At 47.4% G+C, this 27,965-nt stretch overlaps 1 protein-coding gene across 4 annotated transcripts in view; it reads left to right on the top strand.

Moving 5' to 3' along the window:
- Positions 1 to 27,965, top strand: part of Nell1 (neural EGFL like 1) — a 916,515-nt gene that overhangs the window by 271,466 nt on the left and 617,084 nt on the right. For all 4 annotated transcript variants that reach the window (XM_045145536.1, XM_045145534.1, XM_045145535.1 and 1 more), the window contains 2 exons: positions 3,397 to 3,470; positions 12,108 to 12,207. In XM_045145536.1, the coding sequence (XP_045001471.1) occupies positions 3,397 to 3,470; positions 12,108 to 12,207 (174 nt within the window). The remainder of the gene's footprint in view (positions 1 to 3,396; positions 3,471 to 12,107; positions 12,208 to 27,965) is intronic.

Genomic DNA, 27,965 nt, shown 5'->3' with positions numbered 1-27,965 from the left:
GGGTGCACAGGTGCATGTGGATGAGTGTGCAAGTACACATGGAAGCCAGTGTCCAGTGCTGGGTGTCTTACTGATTGATTTCCACCTTATTATTTGAGGCATGTCTTCTGATGACTAGCTAGCCAGTGAGCCCCAGGAACTGCCTATCTCTGCCTCCCTGGCTCTAGGAGGACAGGTGTATACCTGGCATTTGTGTGCGTTCTGGGGATCTGACCTCACATCCTCATGCTTACTGAAGAATGACTTTTTTTTTTTTAAGAGCAACAGAGAGAGGAAAGATAGAGAATTGGTGTGCCAGGGCCTCAGCCATTGTAATTGAATGCCAGACGCTTGCACCACCTAGTGGGCATGTGTGACCTAGCGCTTGCCTCACCTTTGTACATCTGGCTAACTTGAGATCTGGAGAGTAGAACATGGGTTCTTAGGCTTCGCAGGCAAGCGCCTTAACCACTAAGCAATCTCTCCAGCCCAAGAACGACTTCTTAAAAGAAATCAGGGCAACTCTGACATGGGTGGGTGTGCAGATTGGGAAGGTATTGGTGGAACACAGATAGTGCCGAGTGTTTCCACAGGAGACAAGAGTCTGAAGCAGTGGATGAGGAGAGGCAGGGCTAGAGCACAGCTGGAGGAGTGAGTGTCTGAGTGGGTGAGTGAAAGCTTAGGGACCGCTGAGCTCTGAAGTTTGGGAGATGAGGATGAGCCCGGAAGGCCCATGTGCTATATGAAAGAATTTTGATTGTATTTTCCAGGCATCAGGGACATAAAATTTTTATGTAGAGTGTCATATTTGCAAATGGACTGGAGAGAATCAGTTAGGACAGAGGCTCTGGCAACACTGAGGAACACTGAGGGTGGCGGTGGTCGGCATGGAGACAGTATGTAGGGCATGGGTAAAAGTAACTTGGCATAGGAAAGTTCAGGAGGCATCTTTAGGATTTGGTCACTGACTAGACATAAGACTGAGTAAGAGGCAGAAGTTAGAAGGTTCCGGGCACTAGGCTGAGGGTGCCAAGTAGCGGATGGTGTCATTATCCAAAAGGACGGTCTGAGAGCGGACAGGTCTGGGTGTGGTGCCAGGACAGGGGCTGAGGGCAACGTCTGAAGTGGAGACATGCACACACTTTGTTAGGAGACCCTGCAGGATTGCTTCCGAGGTGGGAATGAGGTGTGGCTGCAAGAATGAAGTAGGAGGAGAATGAGAGCAACGTCTGACGTGGAGACATGCACACACTTTGTTAGGAGACCCTGCAGGATTGCTTCTGAGGTGGGAATGAGGTGTGGCTGCAAGAATGAAGAAGGAGGAGAATGAGGGCAACGTCTGAAGTGGAGACATGCACACACTTTGTTAGGAGACCCTGCAGGATTGATTCTGAGGTGGGAATGAGGTATGGCTGCAAGAATGAAGAAGGAGAAATCTCAGGTCTTCCTACAGGAGCTTCAGGCTTGGAATGGCCTTTCAGAGTTCACGTGAGCCAGGACTTTTTACCACTTCATCAATCCTTTACTGGACATGGATCACCCTAGGAAGGGAATTTGTCTCTGGAAGGGTGGTTCTCCAAAGCCCATGACAGAGCTTAAACTGTCTTCTGAGAGCAGCTAGTTTCCACGGCCACAGCACTGGTAGGAATACGTGTTTTGTTTGTGGTGGGGCTCTGGACAACAGACCACAGCATCTACCACAGACAGGTGTGATGTTAAGTTAACTACTGTCCCTAGTCTTCTTTCTTCTAGTGCCTAAAAGTGGGTGGAGGTGAACTAGAGTCTAACTAAGGTGCCACCTACTTGAACATTTCATGAGGATGAGAAGATTATAGAGGTAGAAAACCATCAAATTTCACCAACTCAGTTTTAACAGATTCAGAAAAGGAGGGCATGGGAGGTGATTTTGTTGAAACTATCATGGCTGGGGAAGATATTAGAGTGCATGTATTTGTTTCTGTCCTGGAGACTTGGGGCAGGAGAGGGAGCAGTCAGGCCTTTGCTGCCGTGTTCCTCTTTTTTTTTTTTAAATTTTTTATTTATTTATTTGAGAGCAACGGACATAGAGAGAAAGACAGATAGAGGGAGAGAGAGAGAGAATGGGCGTGCCAGGGCTTCCAGCCTCTGCAAATGAACTCCAGACGCGTGCGCCCCCTTGTGCATCTGGCTAACGTGGGACCTGGGGAACCGAGCCTCGAACCGGGGTCCTTAGGCTTCACAGGCAAGCACTTAACCTCTAAGCCATCTCTCCAGCCCTGCCGTGTTCCTCTTGAAGTGGCTGGAGACTCTGGTGGACCCAGAGTGGGGTCATGTCAAAGTGACTTACTCTATGCTTGCTTAAAATGAGTCAGCAAGTTAAGTCAAAGACTGAGTCTCGGTGGACTCTAAATTGAAGTTCTGTTTATGTTTCTCTTTGAAATTTTCTACAAGGCTGACTTACGTCCCCTGACCTCCCCCATTAGCCACTCAGCTCACCTTTCTCAAAGGCAGGTTTTCTAGTTCATTGATGTGGAAATTGGCTGGGCCAGCTTGCACTTCTTAGTCATGTGGGGATGGCAAGAACGTCTAGGCTCAGGACTCACGTCTCATGATCACAAGGAAACAGAAAGTGCTTTGTTCTCCCTGTGGCAAAATTCTAATGGACAGGGCATATGTGAGTCCCATTTCACCTGGAGACTCTTTTCATAACGGGTGTGTCTGCATCAGAACTTCTGTTAACTGTACTCCATGGGGACAGCAGCCGCTTCCTCCACCAGTTAGCCCCTCATCACATCCACCCATCCTTCAGTTTCTTTGGTGACTGGGACAACAGTATGCCCTTGGTGTGTAGGAAAACCGTACCCACACAAAAATCAGGTCATATTGTGTGCTTAAAGTTCTGGTACTGGAAAGGCAGAGACAAGTGAATCTTGGGGCTTGGGGAGGTAGCCCAGTAGCTAAGGGTGCTTGCTCTGCAAGCCTTCTGTCTGGAGTTCAGAGCCCTAGCATGCACACAGAGCTGGACACGAAATGGCCCACACGTCTGTAATCCCAGTGTGTCTACAGTGGGGAACATCCAGAAGCTCATGGGCCAGCTTGTCTGTCCTTCCCAGTATCAGAGCAAAAAGAGTACCCTGTTTCAAAACAAGGTGGGACATCAGCCAGCACCCAGGGTGTCCTCTGACCTCCACAGGCAAGCTGTGGCAAGTGCACACCCACGCATACACATCACAGGTCAAGAGAAAAGATGGCTCTGACAGGGTCTTCCATGGCTGGGCCCTGTACTATGCCCATGTCATCACTGAGACAAAGAGAATGTGTTGCTTGGCACCAGAGAAGCTCTGTTGCTGAGGAGGCTGCTGGAGTGGGATGGTACCTCTTGAGGACATTTTCTAGGAAAGCACAACTAGTCTGACCCATGTTTCTGTTCCATTGCAGCAAAATGCATCTATGGAGGAAAAGTTCTTGCAGAAGGCCAGCGGATTTTAACCAAGAGCTGCCGGGAGTGCCGAGTAAGTTATCTTAAAGTCCTGTCCTTGTCACTTCTGCAGAGTCAAGAGATGGTGGCCTTTCAATGTAACTCTTCAGTGAGGCACATTGGCCTGGATGGGTTCCTGATGGGAGTCACTTAGTAAGTAGAGGGTGGGGAGAACCCAGCCACTGGTCTCTCCTGTGTGATGTGCTCAGGGTCAGTGGTGGATCAGGTAGCCTGGAAGCTGCTGTGACAGGAAGAGAGCTAATTACTACTGTGAATAGGTGGCGGCAAGGGGGTGGGCTTTGGCTGGTGACCCTAAGCTTTTGGTAAGGAGTGTTGAGTCGGGGCTAGTGGAATCAGTCCGTGATCCCAGCTCTGACTGTACCAACTCTAATGATAGAAAATGCTCCTGTCTCTTGCCCACCTTTTCATGAAATACTAGCCATCAGTCAACCAGCCCACACTAAGACAAAGTTCTACTCCAGCATTATACCAGGGTTGCGTGCACAGATGACCCAAGGCTCTGTTTTCATAGTGCTTGTGGCTTAGGGAGGAAGATGCAAAACAAACAAATACACAGACTTCATTTGAAAATCGGAGGTAGGGTGGAGGGATAGAGAGGCCTGGGTGGGAAGGCAGTTTGTGAATGCTTCCTGAGGAAGAAGCGGGAGGACAAAACCTGAAGAAACTGTGGGAGCTGACTGTCTACCTGGACGAGGAGAATTCCACCCACCAGGAAAGAAGGGTGAAGGGCTTGAAATGGGAGCTCTTCTGTCCTGGCCAGGGGTGGAGAGAACTCAGGGTTGTTGGAGGTATCTGACCCTGGGAGGGAAGCAGAAAACATGGGATAGTTGGGGCACAGGGTCATAGGGCTAGTAAAATAGGATCGTAAAGGGCTTTTTGTTTTGGCCTGTTTGTATATGTGTGGTGAGCATGTGTGTGGATCTGTTTGTTTGTATGTGAGGGACACACATGTGTCTGTGTGAGTGTTCATTCATGTGTGTGTGTGTATGGTGAGCATGCGTGTGGATCTGTTTGTATGTGGGGGCACACATGTGTCTGTGGGGTGCTCCTTCATGTGTGTGTATGTGTTTGGTGAGCATGAGTGTGGTTTGTGTGGGGGGCCACACATGTGTCTGTGGGGTGCTCCTTCCTGTGTGTGCGCATGCATGTGGAGGACACCTACTGACAGCTGATTCCTCCTCAGTTGCTGTCGCCTTCTGACTTCAGATAGGGTCTGTCACTAAGCGCAGAGCTCACTGGCTCAGGTAGACTAGCGAGCCGGGAAGTCCTAGGGATTCGCTTGACCCTGCCTTTCCAGCACTGGGAGTTTAGGTGCGCACTGCAACAGGACCTTAATGTGGTTTCTGGGGATCTTATCTCGGGTCCTCATGCTTGCATGGCAAACACTTTACCCACTGGGCACAAGCACTGACTTAGCATTAAGACCAAGCCGGGCTTTTTGAAGGTGGTGGCTGGTCCTCCTAGTACTTGTTTCCTCTACTAGGTGGCGAGGGTGACAGAGCATTCCCTGCGAAAGGGGCAGCATGTACAAGGGCCCTGAGCCACAAGAAAAGCAGGTACTATTTAGGGAACTTTGACTTGGCAAAGTTGTTGGGTATGTGTGTGAGAGTGAAGAGAGATTAGGCCGTAAATTACATGTCAAATGGGAAAGCATGTGTTTTGGATTGACCTGGATGCTGTGTCTTGACAGCTTTGCATTGTCAAGGGTCACTTTGATCTCCGTAGACAGGTGGCTGAAGAGCAGTAAATAGGTGTAAGTGAGCGTAGGGAAGAAATGGGCTCCCACCTGAAAGTAGCAAAGAAAAGAGGAAAATAGCCCCGGGGCTGGGGAACTACCTGGAGAGCAGAATTGCGAAGTCTTGGTGTGTGATTGGCTTTGAGTGGACACAAGGAGGTGGGGAAGGAAGTCACCTGAGGTCAATTTCTGGTCAAAGTGATTGTCAATTTCTTTTCCTTACTTTATTTTAATTAATTTATTTGAAGGGGGGAAGAGGAAGAGGCAGATATAGAAAGAGAATGGGCACACAGAGCCTCTAGCCCCTGCACATGAGCTCCAGGCACGTGTACCGCCATGTGCATCTGGCTTACATGGGTGCTAGGGAATCAAACCTGGGTCCTTAAGGCTTCACAGTCAGGTGCTTTAACAGCTAAGCCACCTCTCCAGCCCACAAATGCCAATTTCTATTTTGGGTTACAAAGATTAGAAATCTTTCTTGGGTGACATAGACAAAAATAATGATGTTTTTGGAAGGATATTAGGGGAATCATGAAGTCTGTGAAAAGCAAGAAGACTATGGGAGTAAGCCAAGACTAGGAACTGTTAGAAGTCTGGAAGCAGGAGCCACAGTAAAATAGTAAAATATCTGGCATATCCCTGAGGGAAGCGTGTCTTCCCATCATGTCTATGATCCCGGAGTCCCTTACACAAGATTTAAAAAGTGGGAAGAGTGTATATGATGAAGAAAGCTTTGATTGCCATCCAATTACACAGCACACAGTGGGGAAATAATTCCCAGGAGAACTCTGTGGTCTTCATCGAAGGGGATGTGGGATCATAAAAAATCAAAATATTATAAATTACTTATTCATTAGGCAACTGTATTGAACTTGGTTGAAGTGGGAAGAGGAGCATGTTTTGGGGGTGAGGAGGGTGTGGAGGACAAACGGAGCCAATTTAGACATGTTGAGCTGGATAGTATTTTGGCAACCAACCAACTGTTTGGAAAACAACTCTCTACCACTTATTGGCTAAAAGCAGTATTCTTTTATTATCACTAAAGGTTGTATTCATTGAATGGAGTCCTCTGGGCATTTCTCATATGCAATTGGTCTCATGCCTGCTGCAGCTGGAATTCCATGAAGACTTTATAAGTTGGATATTGGATGTCTAGAAGGTGTCTTTACTTACATGTTAGCACCTAAACTGAGCAGAATGAAACAGATTCATTCATATTTGCCTTGTCGTCTTTTCTCCTCTTCCTTACCTGTAATAAGATAAATAAGAGCTGGAGGGATGGCTTAGTGGTTAAGGAGTTTTCCTGCAAAGCCAAAGGACCCAGGTTCAATCCCCCAGGACCCACGTTAGCCAGATGCACAAGGGGGCACACATGTCTGGAGTTAGTTTGCAGTGGCTGGAGGCCCTGGTGGGCCCATTCTCTCTCTTTCTCCCTCTCCCTCTTTCTCTGTCAAATAAATAAAAAAATCCATTCATATTCTCCCTTTCTCTCTACACATGACTAATTTAAGCTTCCTTACATCATGAAAGCCTCAAGGATTTCTCACATCGTGACTACCTTTCCCTAGAACAAACCCTCCAGAAGGATAAGGCAGGAGATGTAGCACTGCTCACAGTCCAATCTCCAGGGCTATGCAGCAGCAGCTCCTGGACATTCTATTGGGTTCACAGGTCAGCTCGACCTACTGTGGATAAGGATAATAGGAAGCAAGAATACCAGGAAGAATGATTCATTGGAGATTAGCCAGCACAACGACTTTGTGGTGCCATTTTCCATTTGGAAACAGCCTTACACCTACACCTGGGTTGAAACTTAGTAACCCAGGGCTAAAAACTACAAGTAACCAGGGAATTCCTTTGACTTGGAGAATGCACCTCTCTTTAGCTTGAACCCGGCGGCCTTCCCTTTGCCGTCTGTAGGGTATGAGAATGAGTGCAGTGTAACACTATTCTGGAAGGCTGGAGATCAGCATTCAAGTGGACCTGGGTTTAACCCCTAGAAGCTCAGTGTCCCTGTGCTATTTCCCCGCACAGGGCTGTAGTGGCAGCTGGATGGCGTGTTTAGAGGAGGGAGATACAGGGAGAATGCTCACATCTTGCACGATCACCTCTCCCTACCTTGTGCAAAGCAGTAGAGAGAGACAACTTTGTAGACAGAATGAGCAGTCTAGCGGAACTTAGATGAGGGCTCCTTCAGTAAGGGAATTTGATCCTCGTCTTTTGTGTTGGGCACCTACCTAAAATGTTTCTTTCCTTCCAGCAGGAGCTGAGAAAATTAGGCGCAATAAAAGCACTTTTTACCTGTTTAATCTAGGGTGTGGGAATACATTACTCGAGGCTTTTATGTTGATATTTAATCAATTAGTCAATTTTTTGTAGTGATGAGGGACAGACAGAAGGAAATGAGGATGGACAGGTAGGAAAGGCAATATGAAACTGTGTTATGGAGCAGCCCCGGCCCTTCCCAATGAGCTGGTTTTGTGAGGCATCTCAGCAGAGGCTGCAGCACCAGTGTCTCAGAACACACCATCTTTGCAAGTGCTTTGACCTGCATTATTCCACTTTCTTTTCATCACATCCCTGGAGAGGAGGCTGAACTGTATTTTAAAGACTGAAGCAAATCAGCGTGCAGAGGCGTACAGAGCTTGCAAGGAGGCAGTAACAGAGGAACAGCTTAAATCTCCCCCTTCACTGGGTAGGCGGAGTCTGCTCCTGTAGCCTGTCTCTCAGTGGTTGGAACCTGCTCAGGACCTAAAACCCTTGAACCTCCTCTTCCCTTTCCGTCTGCTTCGCTGGCAATGGGCACAGCAGAGGTTCAGTTGTTCTAGTCAGTTGGGTGGGCGTGGGTGTGAGTGGTCTTTCTGTCAACAGGTTCTGGCTGTAGGGCTTGTTAGGCAGCGGTGAGAGCAGGGGCAACGTGACAGTGACAATTTTATCATCTCTTGATTGACTAAGGAGCTCCCCGGCCTGAGGTCAGTGATCTCCAACCAAGGCCTGGCACACTCCCTCACAGGGGAGCTGACTGTGTCCAGTGAGATGAGGCTGTAGAGAGCAACGTGGTACTTGGCACAAAGTGAGTCGTTGGTAAAAACGCATGTCCTTGAACCTAAGGAAGCCGACAGAGTCTGTGAACAGTTTCACTTCTAGGAGAGTGGAATTGACTTAGATTCTAAACCCTTGCATTTCTTTCTACCTTGCTGAAAGCTGGGGTGACGAAAGGCAATTCTGCCACTCTGCTGTGATCTTGGCCCAGGCTGCAGGCCTGCCATTCCTCATGCATTCTGAGCAGAAGCAGGGGCAACCCAGCGAGGGTCACCACGATGACTCAATCTGCTGTCAGACATGTAGAAGACATGCATTTAAATGGCAGCTTATCTGACCAGTGCCAATCACTGATATTGGCATCAGGAGTCAATATCCTTTGGTTCACGTTTTCTGTGTTTGTTGTAATTTCGTAAGTCAGAAATAAGGTGGGGCAGGATACTCACTACATAAGTGGAGTGTGTGTCTGTGTGCACAAGAATAACTTCAACCTCTTGAAAAGTCATTTGTTTATTGTCCTTTTGTCATTATCTGTCACTGGCAATGATACTTACATTTCTTGACTGCTGATTTCCTAGACTTGTCCCAGGCACTTAAAACTCATCACATCCCTGTGTCATAATAACCTGATGCGGCAGCTGCTGTACAGATGTGGGTGTTGGCGCATGGACGAGCAGAGGAACATAGGTGGTGAACAGGCTATCTGGGGTGAGACCCTTGGTGATGTAATTTCTTAGCTTTTCTATGTCTCTCCTGAAACTTAGACCAATTTGGGATAATTCTCCTAAATTTTAGAGGGGTAGGTTTAAGGGGGTTGAATGATAAATTACTAGTCCACCTGAGAATACCAAATTGGTCACCTAGGTCCACTGTTTCGATCAATCAAGAGTGTCACCTAAGCCGGGCATGGTGGCACACGCCTCAGCACTCAGAAGACAGAGGTGGGGAGAACTGCCGTGCGTTCAAAGCCACTCAGAGACTACGTAGTGAATTCCAGGACAGTCTGAGCTAGAGCGAGGCCCTACCTTGGAAAACCAAACAAAGAAGGAAGGAAGGAAGGAAAGAAGGAAGGAAGAAGGAAGGAGGAAGGAAGGAAGGAGAAAGGAAGGAAGGAAGGAAGGAAGGAAGGAAGGAAGGAAGGAAGGAAAGAAAGAAAGAAAGAAAGAAAAATAATGTCACCTAATAGCAGTGGGGCACGTGCAGTGGATGTGGTCAGCAGGAAGGACGGGGCCGTGGGATCAGAGGGATTCCGTCTCTGGTCTGTCTCAGGCAGCCTATCCCAGTACTCGACAGTCTGTTGTCTGGAATAGGCTAATTTCTCTCCTAGGGATCCATAATGGCCCTCTACCAGTACTGTTCTGAGGGGTAGAGGAAGCACGCTTAATCATTACCTGTGACTCCAGCTGGTGCAATAATACCGGAAGATTCAGCCATTTTTATTGTCAGGATTAAACAAAAAGCAGTGTGTTTGTTTGTGTGTGTATGTGTGTGTGCCTGTGTGTGTGTGTGTGTAAGGAAGCCAGAAGACAGCCTAGGGAGTTGATCCTCAGGAATGCTGCCTGGCATGTTTTGGAGACAGGGTCTCACATTAGACCAGGGTGGCCAGTAAGCTCCCAGGATGCGCCTGCCTCCATCTTCTCAGTGCTGGAATTGCAGTGTGTGCCTGGTGTTTTCACGTGGGTTCTGAGAATTGAGCTCGGGTCCTCATGCCAGCAGGGCAGGTGCTTACTGACTGTACTACCTTTCTCGTCCAAGAACCACATCTGCCTCAGATATTTCATCCAAGGGTTTTTAGAGGTTAACAGTTTTTTAACCAAGATGAATAAACTCTCCTAGCAATCATGTTTAAATTTGTCCAACTATTACTTTTGTTAGTGTTCCTATAGTATAGTAGCAATTTTGAATATTAACTTGTTTTACATGTGGAGTAGAAATCCAGCTGAAACCCAGTGGTTAGCGTAGACCATGGAGTGCACAAGCAGACAGCTGCTCTAGGTGAGGGAAGAAAGGAAGAATTGTGTTTTCCTCTAACACAGTGCTCAGTGCTGAGGTCATGGGATATCCGTAATCAAGGCGGTTTAAAACTGTTAAACACATATTACATTCAACTGAAGACAGCTTTCAAAACAAAGTTGAAGAAGGCTTTTCATGGAATGAAGTTATGGATTCCGTGGCCCTTTTATGATAGTAACTAAAGTTCCCATTATTTTGAAATTCAAGCAAAAAGATTTGTGTATATTTACCCATCTTTGAATTTGGTACTTACGTATTCGCTGTGTTAAAGGCTGATTAAAATTACTAGCTCATGTAATCAGTAGTCAAAGCCAGCCCCTTTGATTATTAAAACATTGTTGTGGCACTTTTAGTATTGTTTGACAAAGACAAGTGTATACTCATGTTGTGGGATTTAGAGGCGAAAGTACAAGTAAGGAAATGAAATCACTTCAGAATCTGAACACCCAGAGATTCCTTTTAGCAGTTTGCTTTTTGATAGCAATGTCAGTGAGATAGCGATGTTCATCTTGTTTATTTGGGTTCTCCAAGAAGTTACCCTGAACTAAGGATTTCAGCACAAGCAGATTTAATGGAATACTCACAGAATGTACTTGTTTGGCTATTGGCAATGTCGGATGGGGATGAAAAGAGGCAGCAAAGAGGAGCTTTTCAGGTCAAAGGCCAGACATCCTGGTACCTCTGGGTTCGGGAACAGAAACTGTACCCCAAGATGGTCACTTCTCTAGGAAAGACTACCCCGTGTTAGTTAGCTGTGAGCTGTGGGCTCTGGGCACAGGGGTTGTTGAACTTGCAGGACTCCAGTGCTGTGCATAGGCACAACGGTCCCTATGCTCAAGGGTGATCATCTGAAGGTGTCAGAGGTGAGCCATTAGTGGCAAAGCACTCAGAACTTGGAGGTGGGCACATGGAATGGGTAAAAGGGACTGAGCAGTGTCTGCCATTCACACTGTGCAGGGCACTGCATAAGGGTAGGCCTGCGGTGATGGAGAGTGACATATTTTAGTGTCTGTTACGCTGAGGAACAGCCCGGGGACCAGCTTGCCTCGGCTCGGAGCCCATCGGTGTGCTCTCCTTAGTCACTGTCCATGTTAGTTACTGAGACAGGGTCTCATGGAGCTCACCAACTTGGCTAGTCCAGCTTGTGGGTTTGCTTTGGGGACTCACCTGTCTCTGCCTGTGGAGCTGGGAGGACAGGTGGGTTGCCTCGCCTGACGTTTGCATGTGTGTGGGTAATGGGGATCTGAACTCGGGTCCTCACCCTTGTGTGGCAAGCGCTTTGCCCACTGAGCCATCTCTCTGGTCCCAAAGCACGTAACAATGCCTTCAAGAGCACAGGCGTTTAGGACTTAGTGTTTTAACATTTCTCCATTAGGAATTAATTTTTATCACCCCACCCAGACTGTGAGTTCATGAAGAACTAGGAAGATGTTTTGTTTCTGTTTCTTGTCACTGATGGGGTGGAGTGCTCACGTCGCCCCCATACCTCCTTGTCCAGCTGTGAGGTTAGTGAGCTGTTGGTAGCAGAGTGAGCCAGTGGGCGCCATACCACAGAGACCAGCAAAGCAGGCCGCCTCTTCACGGGCCCATGGTTAGAAATCTATCTCTGCATTTTTGTTATATCCGTTTCCACCATAAAAGAGGCCGCAAATACTGTTGGAGACTGTTTTGGTATAGAAAGGAAATTTACCTTTTCAATGAACTTTGTGGCACAGGCTTTCTTAGTGGAATTCCGGAGAGGGCCATTAATTACTGTAGGCCGTCACTGTAGTCTGTCAGGAAGGAGCATTGTAAATTTCTGTCACTGCCTAAACATATGAACTTTTGTTTTCCTAATATTTCCACAAATTTGGCTTCCAGGGTGGAGTTCTGGTAAAAATTACAGATGCGTGTCCTCCTTTGAACTGCTCTGACAAGGACCACATCCTCCCGGAGAATCAGTGTTGCAGTGTGTGCCGAGGTAAGTGGCTTGAAGGCAGCTGGGCTTCGCATGGCACTGGAGTGAGTATGAGGGGTAAGGAGTGGTGCCATGCTACCAACATGCATTTTAAACTCGGCTCTGAGCTCAGAGGCCTGCAGACTGTGTTTACCTCTCAGTGCTTCTCCTCAATCGCTCGGTGAGGCAGTAATAGTATCTACGTTGGAAGACTGCTGAGAAGATTAAATGGGGTAATGCCTAAGTACCGAACAAAATGCCCAGCATGTGATAAACACTCAATAAACAATAGTCCCTGTCTTAATGCTAATGAAACTTCCTGTAATAACAGTCATTACCTTCATTATTGCATTCTTCTTGGGAGTGGTTTTGAGAAACATTCTTTTTGGCCTTGTCTGTGGCCTGTTCCCTCACTTATGGAATGACTCCTGGGTAATCCTTACTCATAGAAGAGATTCACATGCAACCGTTTTCATTTTCTTAAAAAAAGCTTCACGTGAGCTGGGCATGGTGGTGCACACCTTTAATCCCAGCACTTGGGAGGCAGAGGTAGAAAGACCACTGTGAGTTCAAGGCCACCCTGAGATTACTTAGTGAATTCCAGTTTAGCCTGAGCTAGAGTGAAACCCTAACTCGAAAAACCAAATAAATAAACAAAAAGCTTCACATAAGTAATACTTGACTGTTAAGTAATTCTTGGGAAGAAATTGTTGACTTTCTTCTTTTGGCAATCCCCATCATTACCATGTGTATTCTTATTTCTTCAAATACTAGCTCAAGTATGGGTTTTCTCTTGAAATATCACCCAAAAGTCGATGAACTAGAACTTATTATGATGAGCAAACACACTTAAAACACACTTAAAGTCATAGTTGTTATTTTAAATCTGTTCCCATCTCAAATACTGTACAAATACTGAGAGGGCACCAAGGGCAGACCAGAGACACTATTCCACTCAAGCCTTGCTTGGTGGACCCATGACTTGACTGCAGCGACTTACAGAACTTGTGGGGTGGCTCCAAGGCAGACGAATCGCTGCAAAGCTTGTCCCTGTGCGGACGATCCTGGAGGCTTCGTCCTCCAGTTGTCTGCTCAGGTTAGGTCAGCCCTATCCTTCAGCAGTTGTTGGCTTGGAGCAGGGCTGTGGGGATCTCACAAATTCCTGAGCTGTGCGAGCTTGATAAATTGCATGGGCTTCCGGGGAGGACTTTTGCTTCCTTAGCTTCCTGTGTCTTCTGGGTCCCCCTCCTCCTTCCAGGAGAGGGGCGCCTTAGCAGTCTGAGGACATAGCTGGCACCATGTGACTACACACAGCTCGAATGTCTCAGAAACACTTACCTCTTGCGTGAAATTTCCAGAGGGCTGCATTCATTGGGAACCAATATAGTTGCTAGTTAGATTTTATAATTTAACGCAAAATCCATCACTACTTATATGTTGAGGTGCCAGTGGGACTCATTTTATGCAAATCCTCTCTGATTTATGGCTTCCTTAGTGCAGAATCATAGATTAGGCCACAGAAATTCAAGGGACCAGATTATAACAGGCGCCACTGCCTCTCCAGTGCTCTGTGACTTTTACCAAAGTTGATTCAGGTAGAGGGGGGTAGGGAGGAGGAAGATGCTAGGGAGGAGTAAGGAGGGGAGTAGAGTTTGGAAGGGTGGGGCAGGGGCAGTGGGGTATGAGGGAGTCTGGCGGGAGTGGGGTGGGAGAGAGTGTGACAGGGGATGAGGGCAGGGGCAGTGAGGTGTGAGGGAGTCCGGGGGGGGGGGAGAGAGTGTGACAGGGGATGAGGGCAGTGGCAGTGAGGTGTGAGGGAGTCCAGTGGGGGGGGGAGAGTGTGACAGGGGATGAGGGCAGGGGCAGTGAGGTGTGAGGGAGTCCAGTGGGGGGGGGGAGAGTGTGACAGGGGATGAGGGCAGGGCAGTGAGGTGTGAGGGAGTCCGGGGGGGGGGGAGAGTGTGACAGGGGATGAGGGCAGGGCAGTGAGGTGTGAGGGAGTCCGGGCGGGGGAGGGGGAGAGAGTGTGACAGGGGATGATGGCAGGGGCAGTGAGGTGTGAGGGAGTCCGGGGGGGGGAGAGTGTGACAGGGGATGAGGGCAGGGGCAGTGAGGTGTGAGGGAGTCCGGGGGGGGGTTAGAGAGTGTGACAGGGGATGAGGGCAGGGGCAGTGAGGTGTGAGGTAGTCCGGGGGGGGGAGAGAGTGTGACAGGGGATGAGGGCAGGGGCAGTGAGGTGTGAGGGAGTCCGGGGGGGGGTTAGAGAGTGTGACAGGGGATGAGGGCAGGGGCAGTGAGGTGTGAGGGAGTCCGGGGGGGGGTTAGAGAGTGTGACAGGGGATGAGGGCAGGGGCAGTGAGGTGTGAGGGAGTCCGGGGGGGGGGAGAGTGTGACAGGGGATGAGGGCAGGGGCAGTGAGGTGTGAGGGAGTCCGGGGGGGGGGGGAGAGTGTGACAGGGGATGAGGGCAGGGGCAGTGAGGTGTGAGGGAGTCCGGGGGGGGGGAGAGTGTGACAGGGGATGAGGGCAGGGGCAGTGAGGTGTGAGGGAGTCCGGGGGGGGGGGGAGAGTGTGACAGGGGATGAGGGCAGGGGCAGTGAGGTGTGAGGGAGTCCGGGGGGGGGGAGAGTGTGACAGGGGATGAGGGCAGGGGCAGTGAGGTATGAGGGAGTCCCGGGGGGGGGAGAGTGTGACAGGGGATGAGGGCAGGGGCAGTGAGGTGTGAGGGAGTCCCGGGGGGGGGAGAGTGTGACAGGGGATGAGGGCAGGGGCAGTGAGGTGTGAGGGAGTCCGGGGGGGGGAGAGTGTGACAGGGGATGAGGGCAGGGCAGTGAGGTGTGAGGGAGTCCGGGGGTGGGGGAGAGTGTGACAGGGGATGAGGGCAGGGCAGTGAGGTGTGAGGGAGTCCCGGGGGGGGGTTAGAGAGTGTGACAGGGGATGAGGGCAGGGGCAGTGAGGTGTGAGGGAGTCCGGGGGGGGGGAGAGTGTGACAGGGGATGAGGGCAGGGCAGTGAGGTGTGAGTGAGTCCGGGGGGGGGGGGAGAGTGTGACAGGGGATGAGGGCAGGGGCAGTGAGGTGTGAGGGAGTCCGGGGGGGGGGTTAGAGAGTGTGACAGGGGATGAGGGCAGGGGCAGTGAGGTGTGAGGGAGTCCGGGGGGGGGGAGAGTGTGACAGGGGATGAGGGCAGGGCAGTGAGGTGTGAGGGAGTCCGGGGGGGGGGAGAGTGTGACAGGGGATGAGGGCAGGGGCAGTGAGGTGTGAGTGAGTCCGGGGGAGGGGGAGAGTGTGACAGGGGATGAGGGCAGGGGCAGTGAGGTGTGAGGGAGTCCGGGGGGGGGGTTAGAGAGTGTGACAGGGGATGAGGGCAGGGCAGTGAGGTGTGAGGGAGTCCGGGGGGGGGAGGTTAGAGAGTGTGACAGGGATGAGGGCAGGGGCAGTGAGGTGTGAGGGAGTCCGGGGGGGGGGTTAGAGAGTGTGACAGGGATGAGGGCAGGGCAGTGAGGTGTGAGGGAGTCCGGGGGGGAGGTTAGAGAGTGTGACAGGGGATGAGGGCAGGGCAGTGAGGTGTGAGGGAGTCCGGGGGGGGAGGTTAGAGAGTGTGACAGGGGATGAGGGCAGGGGCAGTGAGGTGTGAGGGAGTCCGGGGGGGGGGTTAGAGAGTGTGACAGGGGATGAGGGCAGGGGCAGTGAGGTGTGAGGGTGTCCGGGGTGGGGAGAGAGTGTGACAGGGGATGAGGGCAGGGGCAGTGAGGTGTGAGGGAGTCCGGGGGGGGGGGGCGAGGCGGGGAGGAGAACAGAACGAGACTCACAACCCAATCTCAGGCCCGTTCATGACATCCAGGTTTTCCTTTTCTCTTCATGTCTGCTTCTCTCTCCATTGGGGCTTATTGCAGGGGGGTGATTCTTTTCTTTGGAGACATGTGCATATGGGAGTGCACAATGCTCTTTCATACTCTAGATATTTTTTATGAGAGAGAGAGAGAGATGGAGAGAGGGAATTTGTGCGCCAGAGCCCCAGCCACTATAATAGAACTCCAGATGCTTGAGCCGCCTGTGTGCATGTGTGATCTTGTGCCTGCATCTCCTTGTGCATCTGGCTTACATGAGACCTGGGGACTCTGACTGGGGTCCTTAGGCTTCTCAGGCAAGTGCCTTAACCGGTAAGCCATATTTTAGCCCAAATATCACTTCTTATTTTGAATTTTCATTCAGGGATTATTAGCTAAATTAGAAGAATTTATTCAAAATCTTAAAAGCCATATCTACTTAAACTCATGTTTTGTTTTTTTTTTTAAATTCTGTCTGTCTCAAATACTTTACATTGTTAAATACTCAGGATGCAAAGTCCTTTCTGGATGAACTTGCTTTCTGCATTAAGGCAGACTAGTAGCTTAAAAGTTTAGCTCAGATAACCTCACACTTAACCATTTTTTGTCCTTTTTTTTTCTAGAACAGGGGTTAATAATAGCTGTTAATAAAAACCCACAAAGGTGGGTGTTATGGCATGAACCTTTACTCTCAGCATGTGGAAGATTGAGGTAGGAGGATTACTGTGAGTTTTTGAAGCCAGCCTTGGGCTATGGAGTGAGTTCCATGTCAGCTTTGGCTAGAGTAAGACTCTGTGTTGAAAAAATAAATAAATAAAAAGTTCCCCATATGAAGCAAAGCATTACATCCAATGGAGGGAGGACCGTCCAGCATCATTCCCCCTCCCTGGGGCCATGGCCGAGAAGCCTGGGATACAGACCTGCTTTCCCGCAGGTTTGGTCCTGCTCAACCATCAGGCAGTCAGAACCGGTCAGGCACCTGGATGGTACACAGCCTCTTTTCCACAAAACCCTACACTTGAATGACATGAAGGCACCCATTTGGAGCCCTAAGTTCTCTTATCTTGTGCTGTGCTTTCCCTCTAGAATATTACTCTGTTTCTCTTGATTCTAATTTATTTCATGTTTTCTGAGTGGAGTCTTACAAGAAGAGGTACCTGAACAATTATTATTGTGACAAGACTTAGAAATCCCAAGAACTTCTGTGGAGGCAAACTATTCAGTTTTTCTTACTCATCCTCCTTCCTCCCTTCCTAAAACAAAAAGCACTGAAAGGACGACACAGTGCATATCTTATGTAAAGCAAGTTTTATCTGCTAGTCGAAAGACTGTGCTGGCTGCTCTTTGATGAGATGGTCAGAGATGATTGGCAGGCAGAGAGGTGGGTATGATGAGGTTGGGTGGGTCATTTCCCAGTTCTGGAGTAGTACCAGGGATGGCATGTGATTTCTGCCACCGCTACATTACCAACTACCGATAGCAGAGTGGTTGTGATCGTTCAGTGCTCGCAACAGAGCACATTTGGCGAGTATGCGACCTGTCTCCATCTCCCCATGACCCTCAGATCCTTATGCTGAGGGGTAGTTGCCCTTGAAAGTGGCATTCCTCAGCAGATTGGCTAGAAACCTTTCTCATGCCTGATCGGGGAATTTGATGTTTCCCAGGGTTTGGCACCTTACTTGGGAGGCACAGACTGGGTACTTGAGACAATGTCCAGTTGGGTTTTCCTCTATCCCTAGTTGGCTGATTATAGAATATCCCTAAATATCTCAAACCTTAAAAAATAAAAATAATGTTTGTCTTAATGATCACTTATTGTGACTCTTAAATGCAGGAGACAAGGTAGCATGTAGACATCTGCCTGTCCATGAAATGTTTATGTTGATTTCATGTCTTACTTTGAGTGAATGACACTGTTTTTCATAGCAGATAATCATATATGAAATAGTGTTAAAACCCATTTTCTGAGTTGTAACTTATTTTATCAAGTTATAACTTGTTAATTTGGCCCTGAAGTTATTATTTAAATTACTGACACACTTATATGTCTGCAGTCTCCTCATTGACTATCTGCTCACTGTTGAGACCAAATATGTGACAAAGATCAGCTTAAGGGCAGAAGGTTTTGTTTCATCTTGTAGTTCTGAATGACAGGTCTTGGTGTTAGGGAGGGTGCTGTGGCAGGGTCGGCCTGAATTACAGGTCATTGTGGTGGGGAGGGCGTGGTGGCAGGCTCAGTCAGGAGGCAGCTGGTCTCATTCAACACAGTGAGGAAGCAGAGGGGTGACTTCCCCTTGCTCAGCTCTCTTCAGGCTCCTTTCATGAGGTCCAGGAGCCTGGCAGATGGAATGGTGCTCCTCCCTGTTAAGATGCTCTTCCCGCCTCAATTAATCTAATCCAGATAATCCCTCACAGGCATGCTTAGTGGCCATCCCAATCTTGATAATCTTTCCGTGATTCTAGGTCCCATCAAATTGACAATAGCAGCTGTCACCCTAAGAAAGATGAAAGCTACACAGACTATGGCTTTACACTGAATTTATCCCTTTGTGGGATTTGAATGCAGGACCTTGCGGTTAAGAATGACGGGTTCTTGTGGCATTTAGCCTTCAGTGTATGAATAGGTGTGTTATGCAAATAGGGGCTTCAGGACCTTGCCTTTTTAATTCTTGAGTCATGTCAAATGCTGTAACAAATTCCCTTTGTCTGCAGAGAAAAGTGTAGGTGACCAGCTAAAAAGGAAGTTAAGTCTGCCCCAGAAAAAAATCCAAAGTACAGTTTGAAAAGGGAAGCAAAAGGAATAGAGGTGATGGAACTGTTGGTGACTCTTTGAAATTTGGGCTCAAGGTCTTAGTCTACAGCAGTTCCACCCAAAGGATCCCTGGTCAGCTTTTCTCGGATTCCTCAGAGCAGCCTGCAGTGGAAACATGCAATCTACTCACATTATTCATTATTTTGAGGTAATGGTCATAGTAAGGACTTATCTATTTGGAGTTTGAGATCACTATGTAGAGGGCCAGCAGCTCTGGTGTGACTTCCTGTGAAGAAGGTCTGACTGTGGGTCACAGAAGAAGATTGCACATGAATTTCTGGTGTCTTCAGTTAATGGCTGAAACATACACACACACACACACACACACACACACACACACACACACACACACACACACAACAAAGCAAAACAAACCAGCTAATAATCTTGATGATGCATTCTCAGGACTACTCCAGGAAAACACACCATTCCTTGGCCCACCCCCAAATCCATGACACATTCCTCCCAAGTTTTATTCCCCTCATGATCAGCTCTAATTGTATCTTTGATGTTGCCACTGACTTTGGAGGGTTTCATGGCATGTTGATGACTTTCAATGTTGGAGAAAAGTTCTTTCCAACATCTGTTCCAAATGTGTTTATCTGTAATTTTAATTCATGCTCACTTGCCTTGTTATCTGCTCTGGACTGAAATGAGTTGAGACTACTTGGACTATTTAGGATTTTATGCTCTTCAATTAAGTCCTCCCAAAGAATCTTGGTACCACGTGACTTTGTTTCCCCATCTTCCTGATCATTTCAGGTAAATGTGTGACTGAAGTGTTTTAGACAGAGGACTTCAGGGTGTTTGTGAGGAACAGAGGCACTTAATGAGCACGCAAGCTCACGCGCACAGAGGAGCTGCCAGTGTGCGGCTGGGCCCGACCCTCTGCGAAGTGACAGATGGGATCTGATCAGACCCCTGGACCCAGGAGCTACAGTGGGCGGAGAAGACAGGGTACTTTCAGCTTCAGAGGCTGTGAGTAGAGGGCATCTGAAGGACAGTGCCCTGTAAGGAAGGCCTGAATTCAGTGGCTGTGACCTAGTTCCAATGGCTAAGGGTTTAGGACTCCCTCAAAGATGGACACGGATTCAAAATGAAATACTTAAAATTAGGGCCAGGCAGCCTCGGGCAGAAAGACTCTGAAATGTTGACCATTTGTGTCCTAAGACAGGACCTGTGAGATTTGAAGTTAATCTATAATGGGTCTGTTCTGATGGCCCAGTCATCTTTCCACAGAAGGCTGAAGAGATGCTCTCATGTCGAGGGTTCTGGTTTCTCCTCAGCACGCATCTTGGTTGAGGAGGCCCCAGGGACAGCCAGTCTCGGAAAGGATCTTTGGGCAGTCTCTCTTAAACAGTTCTTGGTCGAATGAACTCTGCCTCTGAGGCACACGGGCCATGCTGCTGCTCCTCACACGCATTAGAGGGTTGGGCGAGCTGCGGTGGACTGAAGCGATGCTGGCCTTTGGAATTTTGCCTATGGTAGAAGAATTTTGGGTGCATTTTCAGAATGCCCAGGTATGTAATTTCAAACATGAATGGCTTAGTATGCTGGAAAGTACATTTTGGGTAGGAGATGGAGTGCAAGCAGTGGTGTTCTGTATGACACCCATTTTGACCTCATCAGGACTAGGTCCTGCCTACCGAGGAAGTCACAGGCACATCATACCGGTACCTGTCCACCATAGCAGCAGCATTCAGAGAGGCAGCAAGATCAACAGATGGTGTGGCTATGATTACAAAGAGTGCAGAGAGATGTGACAGTGGAAGCAGGGGAAGCACCACGGTGTTCCGGAGCAATGGAAATAAAGAAACCCAGGTTCTCTAGTGTTCTTGTTACAGAAATGTAGATATAGGGCCACTAGGGAAGTCCAGATTTTCATCTCTCAGTAAGAAGAGGGAGGTATGAGACCCTCACCCTACTTTTAAGGTTTCTTCCCTATCTCCTAAAGCATGTCACGGACACTTGCTGCTCTGTGTTTGGCACTCCTGTGTCCTGTCCAGCCAACCTCACTCATCCCCACAACTCCTCTTCACAATCCCGTGTTGGGACCTTTCTCTGTGCTTCTTCCCTGGAGCTCTTTGCCTCTCTGTGTTCTAATATCCATAATATCGCAGTCCACTGCTCAAGGCCAGGAACCTCTGCTAGAGTGTAAGGTGAGTGAGGCCATTTTTAGATCTAAGGTGGTTCCCCCGCTACATTCTGATTGCCTAACACAGTAACTGGGCATATTCTAGGTGTTCACTAAATTTTAGCTGAATGAAAGAACGGAACTTTGCAAGAATTTGTTGGATGTCCTTAGTAATAGCAGAAACTTCTTTTTGGCAGGTTGTGTGTTTCTTGGAGCATCTGATCATTTTCAGCACTTAAAGAAACCTCTTAGAGGATCATAATTGTCTTGATATCTCATTTGTGGGTGGTGTTTTGTTGAGTGACAAGTTATTTTTCTTCTGATGTTGAGACTCTAGGGCATGAAAACTAATGAGGTATTTCTTAAGGCAAGGTTTATTAGTTTGGCAAGGTTCAGGCATTGCAGGCCCTGGAAGATGTCATTGTGGTTGATAGAGTGCTGGTCTCCTCGGCCAGAGCCAGCAGCCCTTGAATTTCACTAGATGATTAAAATCATGAGTGGACAGTTGTGTGAGGTGATGGAAGGAGTCTAGCAGTCATATTTCAGTGTATATCTCATCTCTTTGATCATGTAGCAGTGGTGTATTCATAGAGAACATAGTTCAGGCCCTGTTTATTTATCCTTAAAATACTTCTAACTATAAGTTGGAAGAAGTGTGGTGATTTAGGGATCAGCTGAAAAATACTAGCTGAGTGCTGCAGTTCCTGGGATATGGTCTTAGGAACAACTGAACAGGTTTGCACGGTCCTTCTCCTTGTAGAGGTGAGTTTCTACGGGGAGGTAGATGTCTACTGCTAAAAGCACAGAGAAGCCCATAATTAGTCATTGTAATAACTGCTCTAAACAAGATCAGAGAAGCATGGTGAGAGTGGTGCTTAATTTAGCTTTGGGAAACAGAAAATGACTCCCTGAATCCGAAGTGTGCATGTGTGTGTGTGCTTGTGTGTATGAAAGTGTGTTTGCCGTTATTTTCCTTTTATAAAATTGTTCTTCAGCTCTACTGAGGTATCTCAGTAACTCATGTGACATTCAGCTCTGATAACTGACAGAATCATGGTATTTCCAGCCGAAATGTGACTCTTGGACATATGTATGTGTTGTGAAATTGTCAAGTTAATCTAATAAAGATAACATCACCTCATGCACTGCTCATTCTCACCACTCTTGTGGGTGGCTGGGAGGGTTTGGGATGACTTTCTTAGCAATCGTCCATTAAGCGTCACTGTTACCTCCAACCCTCACACTTCATGATGGGGCTCCAGACGGATTATTCCTGCTTAACTGAGACCACGTACTTACTGGCCAGACTTTTCTTGCTGTCATGAGTGGATTATGTTTAAAGAGGCTGAGCTGTTCTAGCAGGGAGGATACAGATGGTTTCAGTTGGTGAAATAAGTTTGCAAAGCCCTTGAATCAGAAAAGAGATTGTAAGTATAGAGGTGGGGCTTGGGCTGAAGCTCAGTTGGTTGAGTGTTTACCTAGCATGCACCTAGCACTGTGCAAACCAGATATGACGGTGCATGCCTGAATCCCCAGCACTCAGGAGGGGGAGGTAGGGGGCTTAGAGGTTCAGGGTCATATTCAGCTACATAGTGAGTTTAAAGCCAGTCTAGGCTACATAAGACCCTATTGAAACACACACACAAACACACACACACACACACACACACACACACACACACACACACACACCATGAAAAATTAAAGGAAGGGACAGAGAGTGAAGTGGTTGTTGCCTCAACTTGAAGTTAAATATTTTGTATTTTAATTAAAATTAAAAGCTTTTGAAAGATTTTTAAAGGGAGAGAGGATCAAATCTGTGTTTTAAGAAATCATGTTCAGTGGAAGATGGATTGGAGACAGGCAAGAGGGGAGTGGGAGGGAAACTGAGTGATTTCCACTTGAGAGGTGGTAGTAGAATGCAGCAGGGTGCGCTTTATCATTACTGCCGGGACCTGCAAGAGAGACTCCTAAACTGAGGTGATGTGTATAGAATAAGGGTCAAGGCGTGTAGCTAGTGGTAGAGTGCTTGCCCCACATATCTAAGGTCCTGGGTTTGATCCCAGACACACAAAGTAATAAATATATAGAGCATAACATGTAAAATTGGCAGAGCTTTGGAGGGCTGGCTTTTGAAGGGCAGGGGCAGGCATGACTCATGCTTCTCAGGTCTGAGTGGATACAAGTGCTACAGTGGATGTGGAGAACCTTTGAAGCTTGGGTTTGAGCGATGAGGTGGAGAGCGGTGATGATTGCATGAAGGGGGACGGAGGGGGGATGGGCAGGGTCTGTGAGGTAGGCCAGGCAGTCCATGTGGGTTCCTGGGCTTGTAGAGGGGACCAATTTCCTCATCATTTCTCCTAGAGGAAGGCAGATGTTCTCACCAATGCCTGTGGATGACTGGCACAAAAGTTGACCCATGTTTAATTGCTGCTCGGAAGTTCTGCAGAGCTGTAGTTGTGTCCTAAATGGTACAGTTGAAGCATTTTTCTTTTTACACAGAAGGGTTGCAATCTACAGACATTATCAGAGAATATATTGCTAGCAGTTGTTTATGCTCCCAGGCATTTAAATCGCAGAAGAATTACTTTCTTAGTTATCCCAACAAGACCCATAGGATCCAGTTATGATTATGTTACCTTGGATACACAAAGTTCTAGCTACTTCTCCCTAAGCTGTGGGGGTGATAGTGATCTTTACTACTGTGGTGAGGTCAGAGGTTCTAACAAGCAGAGACCCCAGGTCAGAAGACATACTGGAAGAAGACAGTAAATGGCAGCTTTGATAATTAAGGTGTTCGGTATTTTTGGAAAATCCTAGATTAGAGATGTCACCATGTGCTTCTCCTTGCAGGGTAATAGAGATTCAAAATCATGTACTAAAAGTAGATAAAAACCTTGAACATAGGTCAGTTTATTTGTGTGCATGTCTAGGATATAGCTTCCAGCTACATAGGAAATGAAACAATGCAGCTGGTATTTCAGGAGGAAGGGAATTTTGAGAGCACAAAGGCACCAGATCATGTTGATGAGCAGCTGAGAAGAACATCGTACTGAAGTATAGCAGGAGCTGGAGACTGGGGCAGCGAAGGGTGGAGCGTGGGGACTGGGTGGTAACTGAAGACAGATAACCAGGAGAGCAAGCCGTGGGTCTCAAAGGCCATGCCACTCAGACATGCCAGAGAAGAAAGGGAAGCTTTCAGAAACATTCTGGAAGCAGAGCCTTAATTGAGGACTTCCGAGCTGGCAGTCAGTGCAGATGCCAAGGTGAGCTTTGAAGGATGGACACAGCCAGCTGTGCAGTGGGTGAGAGCTTTCTAAGCAGAGCAGTGCTGATTGTGGCACAGCCTTGGGAATGTCCTCCGCCAAAACATCTGAACTACTTCCCTCAGGAGATGTTTGTACTATAAACAATACTTGAGTGTAGTTATGTTCAAGAAAGAAATGTGGTGGCTAGGTATAAAGTCCAGGTTGCCTTCAGGTGTTTATGGTGGGGGATCCATGAGTTCAGTGAGCACGCATGGCAGACATCCGTGAGTCCAGTGAGCACCCACGGGAAACATCCGTGAGTCCAGTGAACACCCACGGGAGACATCCGTGAGTCCAGTGAGCACCCATGGGAGACATCCATGAGTCCAGTGAGCACCCACGGGAGACATCCGTGAGTCCAGTGAGCACCCATGGTGGACATCTGTGAGTCCAGTGAGCACCCATGGCGGACATCTGTGAGCTCAGTGAGCACCCACGGGAGACATCTGTGAGCCCAGTGAGCACCCACGGGAGACATCCGAGAGCTCAGTGAGCACCCACGGGAGACATCCGTGAGTCCAGTGAGCACCCACGGAGACATCCGTGAGCTCAGTGAGCACCTGTGGCTGGACATCTGTGAGTCCAGTGAGCACGCGTGGCTGGACATCCGTGAGTCCAGTGAGCACCCGTGACTGGACATCCGTGAGTTCAGTGAGCACCCATGGGAGACATCCGTGAGTCCAGTGAGCACCCCTGGGCAGGCACCCATGAATTTCCTAAGTGTCTGTGTGTAGGCAGCGCAGTGCACGGTGGCGGGCAGGTGCCGACTCTGAAGTATAAATTCCTGCCTAAGATTGCTGTGGGCCCGCTGTATGTGATGGAGGAGAATTAATGTTGTGGCCGCTGTGTGCTGATGTAAGGATGAGAAAGCACGCCATAGATTCTTATGGCTTTTGAACATTCAGAGTGTTGTATAACTTTTCCTCTCTAGTTCACCTTCAAGTGCTATTGAATAAAAAACTTTTTTTGTAACTTGGTAAAGCTGGCATTAGTGATGGCAACAATAAGAAAGCAGCCATTTGAAGACATGTGATGCCATTTTAACGCATATGCATACCCCCAACTTTCCAGCTTCTGATGGGCACTATGTTAGAAGACAGGAGACAGTGTGAGGTCAGTTGGAGATGCTCAAGGAAAAATCTTATATGGTGATTCCCCTAGGGAGTGTAGTCAATGAGGAAAATCTCTGTGGAAAGTAAAGTGGTTTATGTGAACACCAAGTGTAAGAGGCAACAAGGCAAGCGTGACCAGTTATCTAGCTAAAATGTGGGAAAAGGCTGGAGAGAATGGTGAAGGCACAAGGTTTAAAGAGAAAAGTTTTGAGACAATTCCAGAACAGTGAAAGACATCACCAGTCCTAATATTAAGAAATCACAAGGAAGCCTATGTAAAATACATTCACACACACAGAGGGAATGTGTTATGGACTGTTCATGCCATAGTATATATGCAGCTTGGACACATGAGTACCATAGGCATTAACCAGTATTAGAAAGTGTGAACAGAGGGAATATGTTATGGACTCTTCATGCCATAGAATATATGCAGTGTGGGCATGTAAGTACCATAGGCATTAACCAGAGGTAGAAAGTGTGAACAGAGGGAGCATGTTATGGACTCTTCATGCCATAGAATATATGCAACATGGACATGTTAGTACCATAGGCATTAACCAGTATTAGAAAGTGTGAACAGAGGGAGTGTGTTATGGACTTGTCATGCCATAGAATATATGCAGCGTGGACATGTTAGTACCATAGACATTAACCAGTATTAGAAAGTGTGAACAGAGGGAGTGTGTTATGGACTCTTCATGCCATAGAATATATGCAGCGTGGACATGTTAGTACCATAGGAGTTAACCAGTATTAGAAAGTGTGAACAGAGGAGTGTGCTATGGACTGTTCATGTCATAGTATATATGCAGCGTGGACATGTTAGTACCATAGGCATTAACCAGTATTAGAAAGTGTGAACAGAGGGAATATGTTATGGACTCTTCATGCCATAGAATATATGCAGTGTGGACATGTTAGTACCATAGACATTAACCAGTATTAGAAAGTGTGAACAGAGGGAATATGTTATGGACTCTTCATGCCATAGAATATATGCAGCGTGGACATGTTAGTACCATAGGCGTTAACCAGTATTAGAAAGTATGAACAGAGGGAGTGTGTTATGGACTCTTCATGCCATAGTATATATGCAGCGTGGACATGTTAGTACCATAGACATTAACCAGTATTAGAAAGTGTGAACAGAGGGAGTGTGTTATAGACTCTTCATGCCATAGAATATATGCAGCTTGGACATGTTAGTACCATAGGCGTCAACCAGTATTAGAAAGTGTGAACAGAGGGAGTATGTTATGGACTCATCATGCCATAGTATATATGCAGCTTGGACACGTGAGTGCCATAGGCATTAACCAGTATTAGAAAGTGTGAACAGAGGGAATATGTTATGGACTCTTCATGCCATAGAATATATGCAGCGTGGACATGTTAGTACCATAGGCATTAACCAGTATTAGAAAGTTTGAACCGCGGGAGTGTGTTATGGACTCTTCATGCCATATTATATATGCAACGTGGACATGTTAGTACCATAGGCATTAACCAGTATTAGAAAGTTTGAACTGCGGGAGTGTGTTATGGACTCTTCATGCCATAATATATATGCAACGTGTACTTGTTAGTACCATAGACATTAACCAGTATTAGAAAGTGTGAACAGAGGGGATGTGTTATGGACTCTTCATGTCATAGAATATATGCAGCTTGGACATGTTAGTACCATAGACATTAACCAGTATTAGAAAGTGTGAACAGAGGAAGTGTGTTATGGACTGTTCATGTCATAGAATATATGCAGCTTGGACACGTGAGTACCATAGGCGTTAACCAGTATTAGAAAGTGTGAACAGAGGGACTGTGTTATGGACTGTTCATGTCATAGAATATATGCAGCGTGGACATGTGAGGACATAGACATTAACTAGTATTAGAAAGTGTGAACAGAGGGAATGTGTTATGGACTATTCATGTCATAGAATATATGCAACGTGGACATGTGAGGACATTAGACATTAACTAGTATTAGAAATCGTGGACAGAGCACAGCATAGAAATGTATCTCCTAGATGATTTCATTATGTGAGCTTTAAAGTCAGAATAATGAAATATTTATTTAGGAATAAGCACCAATCTATGATGAAATTATAGATATATGCACAGAAATGATTAAGAGAAATTCAGGATAGTTATCTGGCATGCCTGGCAGGAGTTGTCACTGGAGTTGTTTCCAGAGATACTGAAAATATCATTAGATCAATTTCGTCTTATATATTCATACACTTCTGTTATAAATCCTTTGGTAAACATCCCACGTGTTATAATGAAACAATTATAAAATACTACACATCGGAAGTCATAGAAGGACTGCTCAGGGGCAGCATGGCCCGAGGGCTTCAGATGGGAACAGTGCTGTCCAATCTGAGTGTGGGGGAAACAACACCTCCTTAGCCATAGGGTCCCCAGTTTCCTATTTGTAGTCTAAACTCCCTACTCAACACACACTTGCCCAGTGCCAAGGTATGTTGTCACATGTTCTGGCATCATACAAAATATTTCATGCTTTATCACTAAGATGCCTTCTTTCCTTTCATTTACTGGTGTTGAAAAAATAAAGCCAAACTT

The sequence above is a fragment of the Jaculus jaculus genome, chromosome 3, assembly GCF_020740685.1.
Source record: "Jaculus jaculus isolate mJacJac1 chromosome 3, mJacJac1.mat.Y.cur, whole genome shotgun sequence".
Classification (NCBI taxonomy): Eukaryota; Metazoa; Chordata; class Mammalia; order Rodentia; family Dipodidae; genus Jaculus; species Jaculus jaculus.
The sequence above is the reverse complement of the archived record's forward strand: the minus strand, read 5'-3'. Positions and strand labels throughout refer to the sequence as shown.